Source organism: Spea bombifrons, chromosome 3 (assembly GCF_027358695.1).
Source record: "Spea bombifrons isolate aSpeBom1 chromosome 3, aSpeBom1.2.pri, whole genome shotgun sequence".
Taxonomy (NCBI): Eukaryota; Metazoa; Chordata; class Amphibia; order Anura; family Pelobatidae; genus Spea; species Spea bombifrons.
In genome coordinates this window covers 21033014-21054860 of record NC_071089.1, presented here as the reverse complement: position 1 = coordinate 21054860, position 21847 = coordinate 21033014, and the positions used below count along the sequence as shown (strand labels likewise).

The following is a 21847-nucleotide window of genomic DNA, read 5'->3' as shown; positions in this document are numbered from 1 at the left end:
CTCCCCACAGGTTCTGCAGCTCCCAAAACAACACTCCTCACAAGTGTATCACAACAATATATCGAACAAGGGGCGCAAGGACATGTGGAGAAAAAATAATAACAATACAATAGTGTAGCAAGTTCAAACAATATATCTGTGTGGTGTATATATAATGCACTCACAAGAGTAACTGGTGATAGAGGCTCATCAGATAGCAACTGATCTTGGCAGATCCTGAAATGTAGATGAAAAACCGCCAATAGTGCAGTATAGTAAAAGATATATTTAATAAGAAAAAAACTGGATAAACTCACAAGTCAGTTGGCACAACAGAAATGTTATGCTAAAAGCGCAATATAGAAACAAGCATCCAGCAGAATACAGGATATCCGTATGGAAAAAGATCTCTACGCGTTTCACCAAACTAGTTGGCTTCTTCAGGAGAAAAATACGAATAATATACAATACAAATACATTAAAAAACATGAAAATAAAGCAAAGCTGCAGTCTAGCTGATAGACTGCAGCTTTGCTTTATTTTCATGTTTTTTAATGTATTTGTATTGTATATTATTCGTATTTTTCTCCTGAAGAAGCCAACTAGTTTGGTGAAACGCGTAGAGATCTTTTTCCATACGGATATCCTGTATTCTGCTGGATGCTTGTTTCTATATTGCGCTTTTAGCATAACATTTCTGTTGTGCCAACTGACTTGTGAGTTTATCCAGTTTTTTTCTTATTAAATATATCTTTTACTATACTGCACTATTGGCGGTTTTTCATCTACATTTCAGGATCTGCCAAGATCAGTTGCTATCTGATGAGCCTCTATCACCAGTTACTCTTGTGAGTGCATTATATATACACCACACAGATATATTGTTTGAACTTGCTACACTATTGTATTGTTATTATTTTTTCTCCACATGTCCTTGCGCCCCTTGTTCGATATATGGGTTTGGTGGATGTCAGGAGAACGTTACCTGCCTGACTGCACAGCGCCAAATGTAACGTTTGGTGGAGGAAGGATAATGGTCTGGGGCTGTTTGTCTGGGTTTGGGGTAGGCCACTAAATTCCAGTAAAGGATAATGTTAAGGATACAGCATTACCAACACATTTTAGACAATGCTATGCTTCCAACTCTGAGGGAACAGTTTGGGGAGGCCCTATTCTATTCCTGCATGACCGAGCCACAGCACACAAAGCAAGATCCATAAAAACATGATTGGATGAGTTTGGCGTGGAAGAACTTGACCGCCCTACACCAGCCCTGACCCCAACCCCATCGATGGATGAAGGGAGAAAAATTCCCTCAGAAAAATTCTTGCGTTTTGTCCTCGTGGCTTCTTCAGCAGTGACGAGCGAATGTAAACTTTCATTCCTGATAAGATGTAATACCTTTTGTTCTATAAGTCAAATTGTTATGTTATTACCTATGTCCTGTCTATCCGTTCTACAGCGCTACCGAATACGATGGCGCTATATAAGACAAATAATAATAATACAGAGTGCCGCTTGGTCAGAAATAATGACTTGGTCCTGTATCAGAGATCAGGCTTGTGGTATGAACGAGCAGTTGGGTCGTGGTTTGTGTCTTAGTTAAATTAAAACCAAGTAATTATTTCTGCCGTATCAGAAGATGGTAAATTCCTGTCTGCCTGATCCGCGTGACTGCAATTACAAACGGCGCACTGAGCTACATAACAGAGTATTTACCTGTATTACAGCTTAACGGCGTGAAAGATTACATTCGCTGGTGCACAGCATCCATTTTATTCAATATTAATCGCTATATGAACTAAGAAAGATATTGATTTTTTTAGGATTATCCATATGTGATTGTGTTTTATATTTCTGTTTTTATTTCTGTTACCCGAGCTCCACAATATGACCGTTATTGCTCTGCCCCTTCTGTTAAGCATTGGTATTTTTTTTTTTTAGAGCTGCTAAACCTTTCATTCCACTCTCCTACTTACTTTGTTCTCTCTAGTTCTGGTGTATATTTAGTCTAGTCGTGTCTAGTGGAGGTTAGATGAATGACTTGGTGGTCTGACATGCAGTCCTGTATAACGTCCGATCGTTCTACGAGGTATAGGCAGGTTGTTGAATTGCTTGCTGTGTTTTTATTTGTTACACTGTTGAGGCCAATTAAGGTTTAGTCAGGTCACTGATTTGCGTCCATGGTTTCTTAAGATGTAAGACATGTCCAAATATGTAGAAAGGTTTGAGAGTTTTAGATCAGGTAGGAAAAACAGGCAGGCTAGATCTAATCTTAAAAAATAATATTAAAGACATAACAAATGTGGTTACTCTTCTAACAGCAATTACACTAAAGACACTTACTGTATACCAGAACATCTAAAGATTACCTACAACAACTCTGGTTATCTCCAGGGGTTCTCAACCCCCTCTCCCCCCCCAGAGCAGCTAAGACTGAACGAGAAGGTAGATCAGCATGAAAGTTAACTGAAACTCAAGTTTTATTATATATTATATATTATTGAAAAGTGAAAGAAAATGAAATTGAACACATAAAGGAAATGGTTCTTATGTAATTTGTCTAATTTCATATTAATGATTGCAGCTCAAACAGAATAGATGCACCAATTGTTGTTGGAAACAATCCAGCTAATGATTAATTATAACCTGCCTAAAATATCAGCTGCTGTGTGGCCCTAAAACAAAGGGCACAAGGACCTCATGCAATAATAACCCCAATGCCTGCTAGAGACATATCTACTAACCCACAGACACCAGCTCACTAAAGGCTTTAATACAATAAGCGGGTAGAGGAGGTCTGAGGAGACCAGCGCACCTTCAGCAGGGGTAAACCGGAACAAGCTGCGGATATCGGCTTATAAAGGGGAGACTCCTCCCCGCTCAAAAACCATTGGCTGGAAAAAAAAAAGATGTCAGGAAACATGTAAACGGGGAGCTCTGTGACATAGAATATCCGGTAGTAAGAGTGTAACATGTTGTACGTGCGCGATCGGAATAGCAGAGACCTTCAAGCTCATCTACCTTCTCCTTCAGACTTTATACTGTTACTTTTGGGTTAAAACATCCACATACAAAGAAGAACCTCTTAAAACAGCAATTTATTAGATGCAAAGATCAATGTATAATTCAGCACAGAGCGTTTAATCCAGAAACATTGTAACATTATACTTCCAATCAAATAATTAGGCACTCGATGTCCAAGGGGCAGCGACTTGTACCAGAAATACTTGCACGGAGAAGCACCTCTGTATTTGGAGAGAAACATAAGGGAGATCCTGAGACATTAAACATCACAGTCATCATACAGCAAATTGGTGTCTTTTGACATAGTACTTGCACTAAACTACATTTGATAATATAGTTATCACGCTTGCCTCTGTGAATTGGGCCGAAATGCACTTCCCTCTCAGGTTAAACAACTTCTTTCAACTAGAAAAGTCTGACGATTTGCGCCAATGTCTACAAGGCGAGGTTTAGTAACCAAGACCCGTTACTGCGGTGTGGCTTTGGGGAAATGTATCATTACTGTATGACTTTGCAAGAGTCTTTCCAGACTGCTTAACGAGCCTCATTGGTATTTATTCACTAAAGCGTGAGTTTTAGGTGACACAAAACATTGACTGTGTATTACAAAGGATCTAAAATCAGAGAGTCTCTCCTGGAGCAGCCCAGACACAGCCAAACCTTCTCACTTTGTAATCCCTTAGGGTAAGCCGGGACAAAAGGCTTCCACTCGCAGCCCTGGCTAACTTTGGTTTACACCAACTGGCAGGACCACAACCCCATGCAGAGCCCTTAGGCATTAAATTAAACATTTCTCCTCCCAAAAGCCATGTCCAAAATCAGTATAAAACAGGTTTAGATGAAGCAGAATCGTGCAGGGAAAGGAGGAAGGAACTAAGGCTAATAGTGTAGTGAATGTGTTCTAAACCCCACAAGGCCATACAGCCCATGGCCTAATATATCCAAATGGAGACTTATACCGCAACATGGATTGAACATGTAAAGTGCATTGAAACTCCCTCGCCACACCCGCATAAGATTGTAAAGAAATGCCCAGTGCCTTCACAAGTCAACAAGAAACCCAAGCTCTTTTTAAGTAAATCGCAGATAAATCATAATATAAAAGATGTGATCACAGAGATGGCTTTGAGGTCAAATACTTCAGGCAGCCACAATGTAAAACGGATTGGTACACACATTATGTTCCTCGAGCCAGTGGCTGTAAAGAAACTCCCACAATCATAAGATTGACAGAGCCAGACAAGGTACATCAGCAACGATCAGCTTCATCAGATGAGAAAGTGTCGTCATTTCCAACACTGACATGGGCTATATATTCATATGATTCTGGATAGTTGCTCCAGTTACAGCTGGGGCAATAGAACCCAGGGGGTAGCTTGTTTTTTTTATTGTTAGGAAGAAGGGATAGTTTCATAGGGATCTGTATAAGATGTTATTTTGGAAGCTTTGGCTACCTGGCTGGCTGTATGTGTCCAGAACGCACTTCAACTCCCAGCCATACAGACACGAGGTGACGCATCTGAAAGGTACCAGAATGAGTGCAAGCTTTGCGCTGACAAGCATATTGATGAATGTATAGCAGCAAAATTCAAAGAAAAAAACATATATAAAAGGTTTAAGGGTAGACACAAAATAACAAAAATACATTTGTAGGAAAACTGACACAGGCACTTAATACTGGAGCGCTGTTACTCTCTATCAAAAATACCAGAATGAGCCGTTGGGTTCAGTTAATCTATTAAAACAGGCACTTTAGAATGTTACAGATTTAAGGATTAAAAACTGCAAAACAAAAAAAGAAATCAAATTAAATATAAACACCACAATCCGACAAGTAACAATTATTATTAATAAGAAAAAGAACAGTTGAATCTACTTAAAAAACGCAATCAGAAAATATCAACCTCCTTAGCAGATACTGCAAATAAATACTCTCACCTCACTATATATATATATAGTAAAGGCAAAAATACCTTAATTTTAAAAAATATTTTACAAAAATACTGATTGAAAACACCAGCAGTTTACAGCATTGTCCCCAAACTATTTAACTAATCTAAGCAGCGGTAGCCAAACACATCACCCAATGTGACCTGTACAGAAGTAGTCCTCCCTCCAAGTTCATGGGACAAGTTATCAGGACCCTGCCAAGGGACAACAAAGTCATCTTGAGAAGATGTTTCCCTTAACCTTCTTCTGTCAGCCTAGCAAGAACTTGTGACTTGCTGTGAACCGGCAGACAGCTAAGCATTGACAGCTTCACCCTTCTTATTTAAGACTAACGCCATACAGTTATACGATGTACAGGCACCAAGCGATTTTGGTTGAAAAAAAATCCTTTGAAGTTGGTGATTTTCGATGTACACAATCTGCACCTTCAGTATAGTTGGCCAACGCAAATCTGAAAAGTCATTTCTTGAAACTGAATAGAGCATCGTCCCTTTATAATAAAAAGATACACAGAGCATCAGACTTAAGGAAAAGCTGTGTTACAGCCATGCGTTGGTTTGGATTTGGTCCAAGAAACCTGAGCCTATTTCCAAAGAAAATCAAAGTAGTTGTACAGCCCGGTCGTCCATCGCAGGATATCTTAAACGTCCGTCCCCAAGAACCAGGAAGAGTCCGGTTCCGACGTTCGTTCTGCAGCCACTGACTTGGTCTTTGGATTTTCTGCCCCTGGCCTGTAAGACTTCCGGTTCTGTGGTATAAAAGTTACTGGCTTTCAGTTGTCTTCTTTTGGTTAGACATCACCTCTTCTGCTCCCATATTTCTCCCATGCTTAAATCCAGACCTTTGAGACCTTTTAACGCCTGGACATTTTCTGTGTAAAATGCAATGTCTGATGCAACCAACCTGCAAACAAACAAAAGAATCTTCATTGCTAAATTTGCAGCACACGCCACACGGTTATCATGTGCATTGAAGTACATACGATGGCTGGAGTGCCCCTTTTAACGCAAAGCAAATTAAAAACCATAAAAACTGGCCAATAAACACTTTTAAATGTAATAATTAAACAGTAGATTACAAGGAAATTCCATGATCCATGCTCTACAAATGCCTTAATTGGCGGTCAGTAAATTGATGCATATAATTATTCTGCAAACTAAACACTTATTGCAGGTTATATCTAGAGACCCAAATTTACATCAAGCGCTACAAAGAGAACAGGTTTTCAAGTTCTTGTTCGATAAGCAGAGGAGGATCAATCAGAACTGACTGCATTCTGACCTGTACTAATTTAACTACTAAAATATCCTCATATCCGAGGACAGTGAAAACTACAACTGCTGGGAGCACTTAAGGATTCTTCACGCGGCTTTCCCGACTTATTAATATCATTCATATAATTTTGCAATTTCTATCAAGCTGCCCATCTATAAGAATAACATAATTATTAACATTATTAAATAAGCCGTTCCAGTCACACACAGTGCTTATTGTTCGAGATCCTAAATCTTTTGCAGGACTAAGGGCCCCAAGGCTGCAAACAGGATATATATGTATTATAAAGGCATAAGGCATTTATTTAAGGCATCCTAAAGGATCAGATAGCTTTGGCCACGTACCCATGCTGTGGTCCTCCATCATTTGTGACATTGAGGTGGCAGAGCTGACTCTTTAAATGAAGTCGGCAGCTTGTGTTAATTCGGAGGAATAGTGCCTATTTGGGGAGGAAAACAAACAGAATGAGGGTTGGATGAAAACAAACGTTGCAAATAAGGCATCCTAAATGACTCCGTTATGTGAACACCTCACACTAGTGCATATGGTATTATTACACCATCCACAGCCATGCCTGTTTTATATGCATCTTAAAAGCTGTATTTGTTAACTTTTTGTGAAATTGGTACGAATACCTCCACAGGCCTCACAGTTCATTAAGACAAGGAGAAAACATTCAAGGTTCATGTTACATTTACCTGTATATTTAAGGCAGTTTTAATGCTTTTGATTTAGAAACACATTTTAGTACATATTGGGGGTTATCCACTGAATCAGCTCCTTCACATTTCATTATGAATTGGCTGGCACCCTTAATGTACATTTAAATCATCAAGATTTCTCCAAAGTCCCAATTTTCTCATTAGCGGACAGACCCCAGTGTAAGGCAAGCAACCCCCCCCCCCCCCAAAGCACTATAACAACTATAACTACTGCAGGTTTTGAGATTAAAGAGTTGCCCAGAAAACAGGTCACTTTAAACGATTGTATTTTAGATTAATCGGGATTTATGCAGAACAAATTCCCGTTAAACTCTTGGTCTTCGAGGCCTTAGGACAGCTATGAGGGGTCTTACCTGTGTTTGCTCTTCAGGAAGAATCTCATGGATAGCTTCATGCATTTTTGCCATTTGCTTGCAGATATTCCTGAAGCACACGGAAGGGACCGGGGCCTTAACCTCATACTGTAAGAAAAGATTATACACTCTTATATGATCTATACATCACAAAAATGCCACTGATTTGACTTGAAATCACAAGCTGCAAAAAAACCTTTTTACTTTAAACATGAATACAAAAAGGCATGAGGTTCACAAATAAAAAACGGCTTGTTCATTATGTTTCAATTGGTTAGCAAAGCATTCTGAATATGAAACGCCTTTGTCTATGTGCACCCGACATAACTGCAGAAGCATTGATCCCCAACCAGCTCCTTCAAGGGGATTTTGGCTTCCTGTAACATAATCTTTGTCCATAGATTGTTGGTAAGAAACATATTCTTGTGTGAATTGTGTTCTTCACTGCACACACCTGAGCTGGGACGGGTATGTGGGAGAGGGACGGCTGAGTCTGTGTCCTCTGTGTATTCAGAGACCGCATGGATGTGCTATGGCTTCTCAGCGCGGCAGTAAAGCAGAAATACGTTCCTCTTTGGGAAAGCATCGTCTGGAGTGCTGTAAAGCAAACTGTCACTCTACTCTGGAGATCTATTCTCTGGAATTATCAATTAAGCGTCACTATCCGGATGTGTGATGGACGAATGTGCGTTTGGCGGATGCCAAGAGAACGCTGCCTACTGGCTACATCCTCCGTGGTGTGACGATTCTGGTCAGTAAAGCCTTCCCACTGAAATTAATTGGAGCGCTTTATGTACGATAGGCATCTCTTTCTGTACCAAAACATATGTTTTAATAAAACTTTACCACAGCATTATAAGATTAAGGCATTACCTTTGATAGAAGCTTATCAAACAAGCCATCCATTATTGAAACCAGTTTTGCAGAAATTTCTGCTATGTGGTCATTGTAGTCCTATGAGAAAAAAAAACCCATAACAATATAGCATGTACAGTGAAATACAAACTTAATCCAAACTAATCAAATCCATCTGCATTTCCCGACTACATGAACAGAGGTTAATGTTACAAACCTAGCGTAATAAACATTAGACATCTACACAAAATATTACACACCTGCATATATTTCTTCAATATATGCCTATAGCCACTCGTCATTTCATCAGTATAACAATTATTATTACAGAAAGAGCATTACATTACCTTAGTGATGTGGTCAAATTGACGTAGCATGATATATTGCTTGGGCTGCATACGAGCTTCAAAATGCGCTCTAATCATAGGAATGTAATGTACTATGAGCTGTAAGCAACGCGAGGAGAGAGCTGCAGAAAAGACAAATACTGTCAGTGCCACAGCAGACGTGCGCCTATCGGGATATGTTAAAGGGTCTTAAATGGTACAGCACGCTCACTCACGTCCCTGCGTTGGACCAAACCAATATATAGTCTACAAATACATATATTAGGGTGCAATCAATCTCGGATCAAGACACTGAACGATGAGGTGGTAAACATTTTTGTAAAACAATCTACAACACAACCAGAATGTGTATATTTTTAGGAAATTAAGAAAATCATCCAAACATGAATTGTCTCTGTCCCTCTAGTGGCATCATCATGGAGTACCAATGGTTTTTTGTATGCAAACGCACGGAGATATTCTGATGGATTTCTCAATGCATTTGCTGCTCCCTCCCCAAGCTATTTGTATTGCTTCCCCTGCTCAGCCGCGTGCATGCACGCAATGGCAGCCAGCTGCGGCGATGGCTCGCGTGAGATTTCCTGCGGTGTCTAAAGAGACCCTAACATGCACAGAAAGAGCTCCCACGGAGTTCAGTGGGATCAGTCTCTAAAACTGGCCCAAGCTGCTTTACAGTACAGCTCTGAAGCATTTTAACAACAATTTTAACAAAATTTTAACAAAAATCCCCACAGAAACCCCCCAAAATCCAGAAGACTGGAAGCTGTTATAGCTGCAAGGGGGGGGGGTATGAACTACATATTAATGTCTATGTATTTAGAATATGATGCCATAAAAGCCCCTAATGGTGTAATGGTCAGGTGTCCCAATATACACACACACATTATACATATATATATATATATATATATATATATATATATATTATACATATACATACATTTTATACAATAATATATAATTTAATAATTCTATTGATTACATAGATACAGACAATGGTTAAGTGACATGATGTGTGATGAGTGTATAACCAAATGTACTTTGGAAAATTAAAGATTTACCTAAGTTTTTGGTGGTTATCGTCTTCAGTCCAACAACTTGCAACGCTCCAGCTCCCAAAACTAACTGACAACTCCGTGAATTGAAGTACTGACCCAATGCAAACAGAAACAATAGACAATTGCATTTAAAGAAACAGACTATAATGACAAAATTAAAGTTTTTCTTCCACAAAGGTGAGCTGTGTAACCCAACTCTATTCAGCCACTGTGTTCACATATAATTACACAGAACAGAACCCAGTAAAACCTAGTATCACCGGAGAAGGGTACTTTGTCATTTGAATAACATGATTTTTTTTCTTAAAGGTACTGTTTAGTGAATGTGATAATATTCTGCGGATCTACGTGTTGCCATTTGACAGCTTAAAGCAGCCAATCGGCGGCAGGAAAATGCTCCCATTGAAATCACTGCATTGCATGTGGTGTTCAGCAGAGCCAGCACTCGCTCTGAATGGAGTACATCATGTGCAGGAAGCTGCATTTGGCTGCGTATGTTGTTTGCGCTATATAAAATATAATAATGATAAATAATAGCAGGGGTTTCATGGTCTATATTAAAGGTCCAATAGACTTTAAATGGACACTCCAGCCATCATCTAATTCCACGAACAAAGACAAGAGATCTTTTAAAAGTCACCATTCTGAATTGGTCGGTACACAGAAGGAGATCCATAACAATATGGAATTTGTGATACTATAAGGTGGAGCTTTACGTTTACCTACATGTATGATGACCATAAAAGAAATGGGCAAGTGGGTTTATTTATGTGGAGTCAACAAAACATTTTCCACTGGAAAAAAAGTCACACAAATTAACAGGATGGAGGATCTTAAACAGATCCTCGGGAATCACCAGAGAAGGAAAAAAATGAAGCCACGTGTGAGTGAAAACTGTAAATCCCCAGGACAATGAACATAAAAACTGCCTAGAAAGCAATTAAGGTAAGCCGTAAAAAAGCCTCACCTTCAGAAGCTCAGTCAGACGAGTGAGCATATCAGTTGTAACAGAGGGGATATCATCTACACAGCTGCAATACTCCAAAATGATCCTGATTAAGATAAGGACAGTGCTGCAAGACATGAGACGTTGTATCCATGTTACAATCTAAAACATGATCGTGTTAGTGTTTCATGCCATTCGCATGCAATAAAAAAGTGCTCATTACCCAACAACAGCGTATTTCTGACCATCGACCGTAAGAAAATCGGTGGGTTTCCTTTCTTCTGTACCTATTCACAGAAAACAAAAATAACCATTAATACGCTGACAGCACAACTAGCACCCTGTTTTACCACCCTGGGCATCTGGCCTTTCTAAGGAATTATACAAACAGTATTGCAAATTGTTCATGGCCTCAGATTTGTGGCATCTGCTGAAGGTCAAACTTATCGATATGTCCTCTGCTCAGTGATGCGGATGTAAGAACGATGCCAGACATTACAATTAATACAATCCCAGCCTTGAAATGACGGATCAATAAAGGCACACAAGGCACTAAACATTTTGGACACCGTTATTAGTTGACATCAGACTAGTTTAGGAGTAAAAGAGAATGAACGGGAAGTGCATTAAGTAAATAATGAAGCGTGATCTGAAAGACACATAGCACCAGGACTTACATGCAGGCTTTTTTTCAGGTAAAATTATTTTGCCATCTGTTATAGAATCCACCAGATCCTGAAATTCTGCAGGGACATCAGCTTGTTTCCAGCGCTCATTATCTAATAGGAGACTGAAAATAATTGAAAAAGTTATCCTGTGGAACACTTACAGTTTGCCATAATTGTCACTATTATCCTACTGATTATAGGCAATGTGATTTAAAATAACAAAAAGCAATGGAAAGTATCCAAAAAAATAGTCAATGCTAGACTTACCTAAAGGGGTACTTGTTGACATCACATCTCTTAGCTTTACTAAATTAAAACCATTATTCTAACTAATCGCTCATGTTTTAGTTTGTCAATCTGTGTGAAAAGGTAACATCTGGAGGAAGAGGACAGCGACAGCAGGAAGGGGTATAATAGTCCGGATTATTATTTCTGTTATATTTTCAATATATAGCATCAATATACTCATCACTTCTTACAATACATACAGTATATTGAAAAGGTGTGATGAAACTAGAATTGACAGACTAAGAAAAAGTGATACATTAAGTAAAGATTGCCCTGCTCACAAGTTTATAATCTAGATGATCATAAGCATTTTAACGCCAGCATTATGTAGTCAATTTCCCTTCCCCCATCCTTCCAAAGGCTGCCTGAAGCAATCAATCAACAATAAATCGGCAGCCTAACGATATAAAATAAATATAATATTTCTAAAGAATAAACATGCAAAACATGAGAACAGAAACAAATTGTATGCACGGTTTCCAAATATATACATAAATATATACGTTTCTAGCTACAGAGCTGTAAAATGTATGCTTTAAGGGAAAGTAACAGATCTGCTGAAATTATACTGTAGTAGCAGTCATGAGAAAATATCAAACAAAGAAACAATGAAACAAGGACATTGACATATCATTAATGGTTTGTTTTGTGGCATTAACAAAAAGCCCCAAAAGCCAAACATATTACAGAACAATTCCGGAACCTAAAGATGAATTATACGTATGAAACATTTTCAAAAGCGGCCAATATACCTTTGGCTACTCCTCTGTACAGAAAGGTGAAACGCAAATAACATTAGGCTCCCAGACCGTAGAGTTTAACCCCTTCAATCCCAGGGGTTTTTGGTACCTCAAAGCCCAGAGCAATTTTGCCATTTTTGGGGTATGTCGGTTTAGCGATGATTCTCTTTTCCTGTGAATAGTGTACCCATGTAAACTATATATCGTTTTTTCAAGGAGAGATAGAGCTTTCGTTTGATACCATAGTTGGATGATTAGCTGGAAATTTAGAATGAGAAATTTAGTAAAAACTAGCGAAGATTAGAAAATTAAACTAATTTTTTTTTACATTTTCCCTCTGAATCCTCACAAAATTAGGTAAAGTGATGGAAAATCCCCTCCAAGTTTATTAATTCAGGTGTCCTGATTTCAGAAATACCTAATTTATATAGATTTTCCAGACTTTCCCAGCACCAGGGAGCGTTCTATTAGGTGTACAATTTTGTAAAATTTGTATGCCTATGGCTTAACGGGTTTGGGGGTTGTGAACGGGGGCAGGAGGGTTATACTGGCTAGATGTTATGCTAGGGCAATGGGAAGTAAGGTTTTTTAATAATTTTTTTATTATCTTTTTTTATATATTTTTTTTTTTTTTTTTTTATTTTAATTTTTTGACATTTTTTTTTATTTTTTATATATTATTTTTACACAGTAATGGTTAGAGGTCCTCCTAGGGACCTCCTGAACATGCCAGTGATGTCACAATGACATCACAGCCCACATTATAATTTTTTTTTGTATTATTTATATTAATATTTCAATGATTTTTTTAATATTATTTTTTAAATGACTAACCGTTTTTTTTTTTCTGCTTTTTCTTACAGGACGGGAGGGGGAGTGAGAGAGATGGTCTCTCACTCCCCTCCCCGCGATCCCCCTGCACCGATCACACTGTGATCTCTATGCAGGTCCTCACAGACCTGCATAGAGATCGCAGCGTCTCTGTGCCTCATCGGAGGGCAGGATATCCCCGCAGGGGATATCCTGTCCTCCGATGACCTTCCGGGTTACGTCAGCAGTGACGTAACCCGGAAGGGAATGCCCGATCGCGCGTTTCAGCAGTGACGTAACCCGGAAGGGAATGCCCGATCGCGCGATCGGGCACTTTCAACCGTAACAGCTTACCGGCTTTCATGCCGGAAGCTGTTACGGGAGATCGGGCAGCAGAAAGCCGGCAATGCCGGCTTCTGCTGCCAGGGGGGAGTCCAGGCTGTCAAACGACAGCCTGGTCTCCCGTGCAGCGGCAGGGATGTGTCCCTGACGCTGCACGAAAGGCTGGACGTACCGGGACGTCCATAGGGGTTTCTTTGTGGGCGTTTTTTGGACGTCCCGGTACGTCTATAGGGGAACTAAGGGGTTAAGGAGCTCTGAAACACCTCTTATTGCAATAACTGAACCATAGAAGTTCCCTTGACCACAGCTATTTACAGACAGCTACTAAGCCAGAAATCTTCATGCCACTTATGCCACATGAATGCAAGACTGAACTCATATTTTCACATACAGGCCATTCATGGCTTTTCTTTAAGATGAAAGTAACTATTTTCTTGTTTGTGTGTAGTATTTAAAGAACACAAGTAATTAAGAATGCTATTTGTAAGTTAAAGGGATACTCCGGCCACTTTATTGTATATAATAGCTGCACGGACCATTCAACGATTAAACTGTCCCTTTAGGGAGCCAGTAATGAGCTGCTGCTTACTCGTAAGGCTACCGTGAAGTAGACATTGTCCCTGCTCAGCAGCCCATTTTGAAACTGAATTCCTGTGGCTTGCTGAGGTTAGTTTACAGAGACAAGCAATTCACAGCAGCGCCCGACCTATCAGGAGTTTAACACACTTATGGAGAAACGTAATCAACTCTCCAAACGACAAAAATGAAATAAACCATACACCACACGTTAAAGGAAAACAGCGCTCATTACGCAGCATAAAATATTTAACGCAGACCGGAGGCAGAGAGGGGCAAACTGTTTTTTGGTATTTAGAAGGCTAGCAAGTTGTGTGTTATACCTCAGTTTTGTTTTCCTCTCTTCGTGGAAGCGGTTAACAAATCTGTTTGCTTGGCTTTGAAGGGCCCCTCGCAGCGACATGCTTCTTCTACCACAGATCTTCTCGGTGTCCATTACGAATGCTTCGACCGAGCGAGACAGGGACACAAACTCGCTGGAGCTTAGCTTTTCAAGAGAACCATCCTAGTGAAAAGTGAGAAGGCAAATGAAACGAGAGCGGTGGGTACATACAGGACATGGCAGATCCAACGGCTTCAAGGGTTACAGAGCTCATTCACTTATATGTGGGGGCAATACAACTGGTCTAAGCCATCACAGTAACTGGCCATCAGGAGACAAATATATTTAATGCATTAACCCATTAAAGAGCAATTTTCATCATTTTGCCATGTCTTTCTAATTTCCAGAGAAGTGGGTTTTTTATTTTATAAAACCACATTGATATACGCAATAATTTTACTTTATTTTACAGGTATTTAAATTATACATGGCTAGTATAAATGAGAAAAATCACCAAAAATATATTAGGTAACCTAACCTGGTTTATTTTCTACCTAACCCTTAACCTTACCCTATTCTAATATGCCACTAACCCCATTAGGCTAACTACACAATATTTAAAGAAACGCATTTATTAAAACAAAATTAACCCCTTGGGTCAGGTTAAAAACATTAAAGAAAATGTATTGGCACCCAGGAATTCTTCTTACTTTCTTAATTTCTTAGTTTCTTACTGCTCTCCGTCTCACTCCAGCTCCCAATCACAGTGACAAGGAGAGGGCAGAGAACAGAGGCAAAGGCAGTGCTTGCAAGCTGACGGTATGTGATGGGCTGTAGAGGCAATATATCGCATACATGGAAGTGCGGGGAATTAGCTGTAGACTGACTGCTCTGGTCCAGGTATGTCACTGGTCTTCTTTTCATGACATACATCGATGGTCACAAAAGGGTTAATATACGATGACCTGAAACCACCTCCACACACTTTAATATTCTAATTTCCAGTTGGGGAGCATATGCAAGTCTCAGCTAAAAAATTTCTATTTTTAAAAACTACAACAACTTAAGAGTTTTGTCAGTTTAAAGTGCACACAAGAATATTAAAACCTCACAAAAGAATAATACGACTTTCTATGTACCCTAGATCTTGAAAGCAGAAACTTGACGCATCTGTCATGGCAGACGTCAGAGGCATTGTATAAAAGCTCCTGTATGTTGTTTGCAACTTTCCCAAGTTCTAGGTCTGTTAGCTTCATATCTTCATTCATTCTGACAAAAAGAAAGCTATAATGAATGTCCAATGTAAGAATTAAAACCATACGGTACGATACGATAACAATAAAACAAATGGCTTTTAACACTCCCTTTAAGCCTGAGTGCCATATTTGTGCCAGTGTAAAAAATGGAAATTATCCCATTTGTTTACAGAATTCATGGCAGCTCTTGCAACTACATCACACCTTTTGAGAAATGTGTGTGTGTAGTTCTTACTTTTCACGTAACCTATGTTAGACATAAAAGCATTATCTCAAAGTATGTCTACATAAATGGGTAAGATCAATGTTTACAGGGTCAATCATATCTGTAAAGTCATTAATTCACTTGCCAATATAGTATGTATGCTAGCAAGTTATCAGAGTTTAGATAGCATACAAGTGACCGGCTGCTCAAACAGCTTCTCCTCATTATGACTATGAAGGAGGTTCTACAGACCACGTGCAAGAATACTGTGGTATAAACCTTGCCCTAAGTAGAGTCAACTAAATGAGAGGGATGTCAAATAACTCAATGATCCTTGCTGCGTTGTCCATCATCTTTCGTTATAAGGTAAGTTCTGCAAAGTCTAGTTTAACTCACATTATCTCGACTCCTCCTGGGGTAACTGAAGGCAGTGTGTGTTCTTTGCTGGAGGAAGAGTCGGTAGTGCATTCAGGATCAGACGCTGAATCAATGCCAGAGGGTTCGATACCGCTGGGTGATGGATTCCTATGGAAGTTAGTGTTGGAAGCAGCGTGGGGAAGTTCACCTTCACTGAAAGCATCACTTATAAACAAGCCTTCGTGAGTCAAGTAAGCGAGTTCATGATCTATATTCCTCTCTCTTGCCAAGTTTTTCTGAGCTTCCATTACCTCCTGTTCCCGGATTCGTTGATTCTTATCCAAGACCATTAATACAACACAACGGATGACATTTAATGTTGCCTGTAGAGAAAGTGGTAAAACTAATTATTACATTTAAAGAGACTATAAGGGCAGCAATATCATAATACACATCTTTCCATTAAAAATAAGATTAAGTCTAACTCTGGAGGGAAAGTTTGGTGTGCTCGAACTCCCACTATAGTGTTTTGGTCCTTATGAGGGCCCATATGGACACAAGGACCTTCCTTACGCAGTTCCTTAGTGGAACTTGTAATCTGGTTTTGCCTTGGCTCAGCTCAAGTCATCCTACAGGCCAGTAGTGAAAAAAGTATCCCAAAGAAGGAATCCATTTGCGTAATCTAGTTTTGTATTAATAGATTCTGTCACCATCTACCGGCCACAGCAGTAGATTTCTACAGGCCATAAAACCAGCTGTACTTGTGTGGCGTGTTCACACTTCATATCCCCTTACCTGCTCAGCTTACATTGCTTCTTATCTTTGAAATTTTCCACTGGAAGAGTGGCGCTAGGGGTTACTTTAGTACAAAGATTGGAGGACACTGCCAGTAACATTTTTCCTTTGTGTGTTTTACTTCAAGTTCCGCAAAGAGCTAGCAGGATGTCTTAACCCCTTTGTGACAATTGCTGATTTTTTTTTTGTACCCTTTGCGGTGCTCGTGTTTAGCTATTATTTTCTTCTTTCTCATTTACTGAACCCACACAAGTTATATATTATTTGTTTTTTTCAAGACAAGAAGGGCCTTGGATACCATTATTTTGAGCATATCATCCAATTCACTATAAAAAATATATAATTTACTCAAAGTGCAAGTTATAGGGTAATAAGTACAAGTAGTATTTTGCTATTTAAAAACTGGGCATCCTACCCCCATGTGCTATTTGGGACACTGTTGAAGCCAGTCAGTTCAATTTACCCCCTAAAATCCATATATTTCTGAAAACTAGACACCCCCCCAAATGCTAATATTTTGACTCTTTCCATGCGCTTATTTTACCACCAGCCTTTGATCAACTTTATGGTAGGTTTTTTTTTTCTTTTCACACACACATTTTAATTCAGGTACGAATATACAGCTTCTGGTATAGGTCACTGTCAAACACCATAATATGTGTTCAGCAACATCTCCTGAGTACAGTGATACCACCCATGCCGGGATGGGTCGGGTTGTTTGTAGCTACAGTACGATTCCTAGTTTAGTTCAGAGTGCCCCATGGCCTGAAAGCTGCCAGCAACTGTGTCTCGTTATAGCCATATTCTGTATTGTAGTGCTAAAATTAAATGTTTACCTTGACTCTCTGAAGAAAAACTGTAAACTTTAAAAAAATGTTCTTCAGCAGGTCAAACCACTGGGAAAAAGTCAACATCCGAATCTGATCGGCAAGCCTGCAACAAAAAAAGCACCTTATTAAAAGGAATGTTATGTTCAAGACACATGCAATGTTTTACCAAGCAGATTTATGTTAAGGTATATAGCACATATGGGATGAAATTGCTTAAAATGTGTATAGGATACAGTCAGCATGCACCTAAAATGTACAGACTGTTTCCACTAGGTATCCTAGTGCAGACATTAAAGGGGTACCACACTTCCTATAGCTGTTCAATGGGGAAGATGTGGCCAATTCTATTTCCACAACAACTTAGTACCCACGTGCCAGGTGTACACATAAACCTAACCTAACGTACTGTGCAATAAACCCTATTAAAAGTTGTGTAGGATAATGCAGACATGATTGAACCTAGTTGCTGTAATGATAAATGCACATTTAAACAAAGCCCCAAAACTGCTCCTCATTTATTAATCTACTGTGTGTTAAGATACACATAAAGTAAAATACCATTTAAAGCCACATTCCAGCCATCATAGGCATATTATAACGTCCCTTTCAAATTAACATGCCCCCTCCCATCCCTGTTTATGTGCGGAAAGCTCTCTCCTGTTGATTGTAATAGGTGCATATTCCAGAAAGCGACTAGCTGCTTCAAGCCACAACTGGGACAAAAAAGAAAAACACACAAACAACACATACACAAATTAGACAACAGAGACGGTCACAAATATTTGAAAACAAAAAAGGAATACTTACTTGGTAACAATCTCAGAATCAATGTCATCATTCTGTGATAAGGTGTTGACCACACACTAAAAAGAAAAACAAAATAAAATGAAATGCAATATTAGCCTTTATCACTAATATGTATATATTTTGTGTTGATCTGTGCTACACAAAGCCTGTAAGGGATTTACTATGTATTTCACTAACACAGTGATGGCAAATAGTGACACCTGCTTTTAAAACACAGTATTTAGTACCTGTTTGATTACGTTTTTTGCCGTCATCATCATTTCATTTGCATAGATTTCGAAGAAATTAAGCTTCCTCTGCTTCAATAGGCCAAAGACCAAGGACACGAGTCTCTCCTGGAGAAAATAATTAAAATTAGAATCCAAAATAACAATACTGCAACAAACCCATTTACTCATGGTGTTTGGTCATTTTCTTTGGTACCTCTTCCATTACATGGCAGTCTTCTTCTAAAGGCCTGTTTAACTCATTGCAAGCATATGACGTGAAATCCGCAATAATCATTTTATCAATTAATTTTTCCAGTTCACAGAGCTGTGACCCAAGGTGCCTAAAAAAACAAACACAATGCATCAAAATTCAACACAGAAGGATGTGAGCTATTGTTTTGTGAAAGCAAGCTACTAAATCAGTGTATTACATTATGTGAATTTAACATCAGGGTTTACAAATTACACAGTTTCATGTCTGGTAAAATAGTTATTGCTGGTGCCCATCCATTTTGAGTAGTCAAATTCAAATCTATGAATGCATTAATAAACATGTTCATCTGTCTCCTAAACTATTCACTTAACAACCAATGCAACATTATGCCATGCAACATGCACAACGACAAGATCAAGACATTTTCTTATGTGAACCTTACTTTAGGTTCAAAATTACCCACAAAGGGCCAGGGACTGGCCCTTTGTGAACAATGTTGGACCAGACGAGGGAGGGCTTTGGTGCAGAGAAGCATTGAGGGATCACATAACATGATGTTCTGCAACCCTGCGGTAAAAACAAGGCTGCTGGAACAAAGAGCATCAAGTGCGAGTAGCCATAAAGAAGGCTAAGAATGACATAAGAGCCACCCTCCCATACACCACTGTGGCTCCTCCCCCTCCCATACACCACTCTGCCTCTCTACCCGGCTCCGTTACTGACAGTAACGGAGGCTGTCTGTGCGATGCAGACCCCCACCAGCTGACAGAGAGGATGATTCTCTGTCAGCCTGTGAGTGTCTGCATCGCACAGACAGCCTCCGTTACTGCACTTCACTTACACTGTGGCTTCTATGAAGCTGCAGTGAAAGTCCTTGTCAGTAACGGAGCCGGGAGAGAGGCAGAGTGACGTATGGGAGGGGGAGGAGTCAGAGGGGTGTATGGGAGGGGGGAGGGAGACGGAAGCGAGAGACCGGCCGACAGTGAGGGGAATCCAGGTCTCCTGCAGCGTTGCGGGGGATCTGGATTCCGGTGTTATAATCCGATCTCTGTTTGAGATCGGATTATTATAAGGAGAGGAGTTTTTCAGAGCATTCGATTCATCGATGATGAAATTCGTTGCCAACGATTTTCATAATCTATTATTATCGATTTTATCGATTAGTTGTTTCAGCCCTAATAATTACATTTAAAATCTTTCTACTAACATATAACACCCTTCATTATACGGCTCCTCCACATATTTTCCCTCATAACAAAATACTCCCCTACTCGCTGTTAACCTCTACGTTTCTAGATCTAACCCATTTTAAGGAAAAAACTTGGAACTTTGTTCGCAAAGAAGATTTTTGTGTCGTTACTCACCGAAAACTGTGAATGCCCTGCAGTTCTTGTTGCAAGACCTCCTGTGTTGTTGCTATTAAGTCCAGAGCCCCGACGTATTCAGAAGTGGATAACAGTAGCTGTACAGTAGGCTGAGTTTGATGCACCGTAGCCATTAATTTGAGCTTATTGTACACTTTAATGCAGTTATTCCTGGTCAGTGCTTGCCGTAGGATTCGCAGGGATCCTTCACACATAACTCTGTCGATCTGTGAGATTTTGTCCCGCAGCATTTTTACGGCCTGGGAGGTCTTCCTGAGGTAGTCCTGCAGCTCGTGCTGGGAGGTCATAGCATGGAAGAATGCTTCAGATCGCAGAGAGATTTGGTGGGCGATGTTCACCTCAATAATATCCAAGTAGTGGCTCAGCTGCAAAGAATAAGCATCATTTAGAATGTATAAGATAAGATATTGTAATGTGGATGGTATCTTTCTTACCACCACCTCAATGGAAGTCATAATGTTTATATATAGTATGAGCAGATATCACCTATTTCTCCGCAAAGACTAGCTCATTAACATACCAACTCCATAATCCCAAGAACGGAAAGGAAATAGCAGTTTTTAAAAGGCACCTGGTACCAAGTTTTGTACGGTTACATATTACTATTTCAATGGAAAGGAGACATGTTTCAAGGAAATGGCATGTTGCATGAAACGCAACATCTCGCAGCAAGTGTTCTTGCAAAGAGAGGAGAGAGAGAATCAGTTACTATCTTTAACCCCTTCGCGACCTTTGCCGGTTCAGGACCGTCATGACAAGAAGGTCACTAAATGACCTTTGACGGTCCTGAACCGTCAAAAAGTTAAATAAGCTTAGAAAGTGATCAAGGATCACTTTCTTCGCTTAAACGGCCTTGCTGCAATGCCTCGATGTCGAGGCATTCAGCAAGGCCGAGATCGGCATCGGGGGCCATGTCTGGCCCCTCCCCGGGGCGTCAACAGCCGCCATACATTGTATGGCGGCGGACGCCCGTTTTAAAAGCGTTTAGGAGGCGATCAACGATCGCCTCCTAAACTTAAATGGTGTCGCTGGAATGCCTCGATCAGGAGGCATCCAGCGACACCAAACACTTACCTTTAGGTGGGCTGTGACCGCTCCGGAGAGCGGTCACAGCCGCAGCTGCCGGTGATCTTCGCCATCAAGTAAGATGGCGGCGGCCCGGGAACTACAACAATAAAGACGAAAAAGTTCGCTAGAGGGTCTCCAGACCCTCTAGAGAACTGGCTCCACTTGCTGGTTGAATACAGGTACTGCATTCAACCATGCAAGTCAATGGAGCCCAGCTTTCTAATCACTATGTGATTAGTAAAATATTCCAAAAAAAAATAAAAAATAAAAAAATGGAAAAAAAAAATGTGCTAACATTTAAAAATAATTATGCAGTGATGTCACTAGATGAACCATCCAGTACCAGCACAATGTGTAAAAAAAAATATAAAAAAAGTATTAAAAAAATAAAAAAAATAAAAAAATAAAGTTTATTATTTTGAGCAAGTGCTAAAATTTCTCAAAAATCTCAGAGTTAAAATAA

The 21847-nt window shown here is 39.7% G+C and overlaps 1 protein-coding gene across 1 annotated transcript in view; it reads right to left on the bottom strand.

Moving 5' to 3' along the window:
- Positions 1 to 4604: 4604 nt before the first annotated feature.
- VPS54 (VPS54 subunit of GARP complex) overlaps positions 4605 to 21847 on the bottom strand; it is a 29718-nt gene continuing 12475 nt past the window's right edge. The window contains exons 7-23 of the mRNA XM_053460145.1: positions 20296 to 20681; positions 18932 to 19058; positions 18736 to 18843; positions 18509 to 18564; positions 17708 to 17804; positions 16116 to 16459; positions 15398 to 15527; positions 14260 to 14441; positions 11190 to 11302; positions 10736 to 10799; positions 10534 to 10639; positions 9570 to 9657; positions 8509 to 8630; positions 8180 to 8260; positions 7307 to 7414; positions 6576 to 6670; positions 4605 to 5859 (exon numbers count right to left, since the gene is read on the bottom strand). Of these exons, the coding sequence (XP_053316120.1) occupies positions 5754 to 5859; positions 6576 to 6670; positions 7307 to 7414; positions 8180 to 8260; positions 8509 to 8630; positions 9570 to 9657; positions 10534 to 10639; positions 10736 to 10799; positions 11190 to 11302; positions 14260 to 14441; positions 15398 to 15527; positions 16116 to 16459; positions 17708 to 17804; positions 18509 to 18564; positions 18736 to 18843; positions 18932 to 19058; positions 20296 to 20681 (2313 nt within the window). The 3' untranslated portion in view covers positions 4605 to 5753. The remainder of the gene's footprint in view (positions 5860 to 6575; positions 6671 to 7306; positions 7415 to 8179; positions 8261 to 8508; positions 8631 to 9569; positions 9658 to 10533; positions 10640 to 10735; positions 10800 to 11189; positions 11303 to 14259; positions 14442 to 15397; positions 15528 to 16115; positions 16460 to 17707; positions 17805 to 18508; positions 18565 to 18735; positions 18844 to 18931; positions 19059 to 20295; positions 20682 to 21847) is intronic.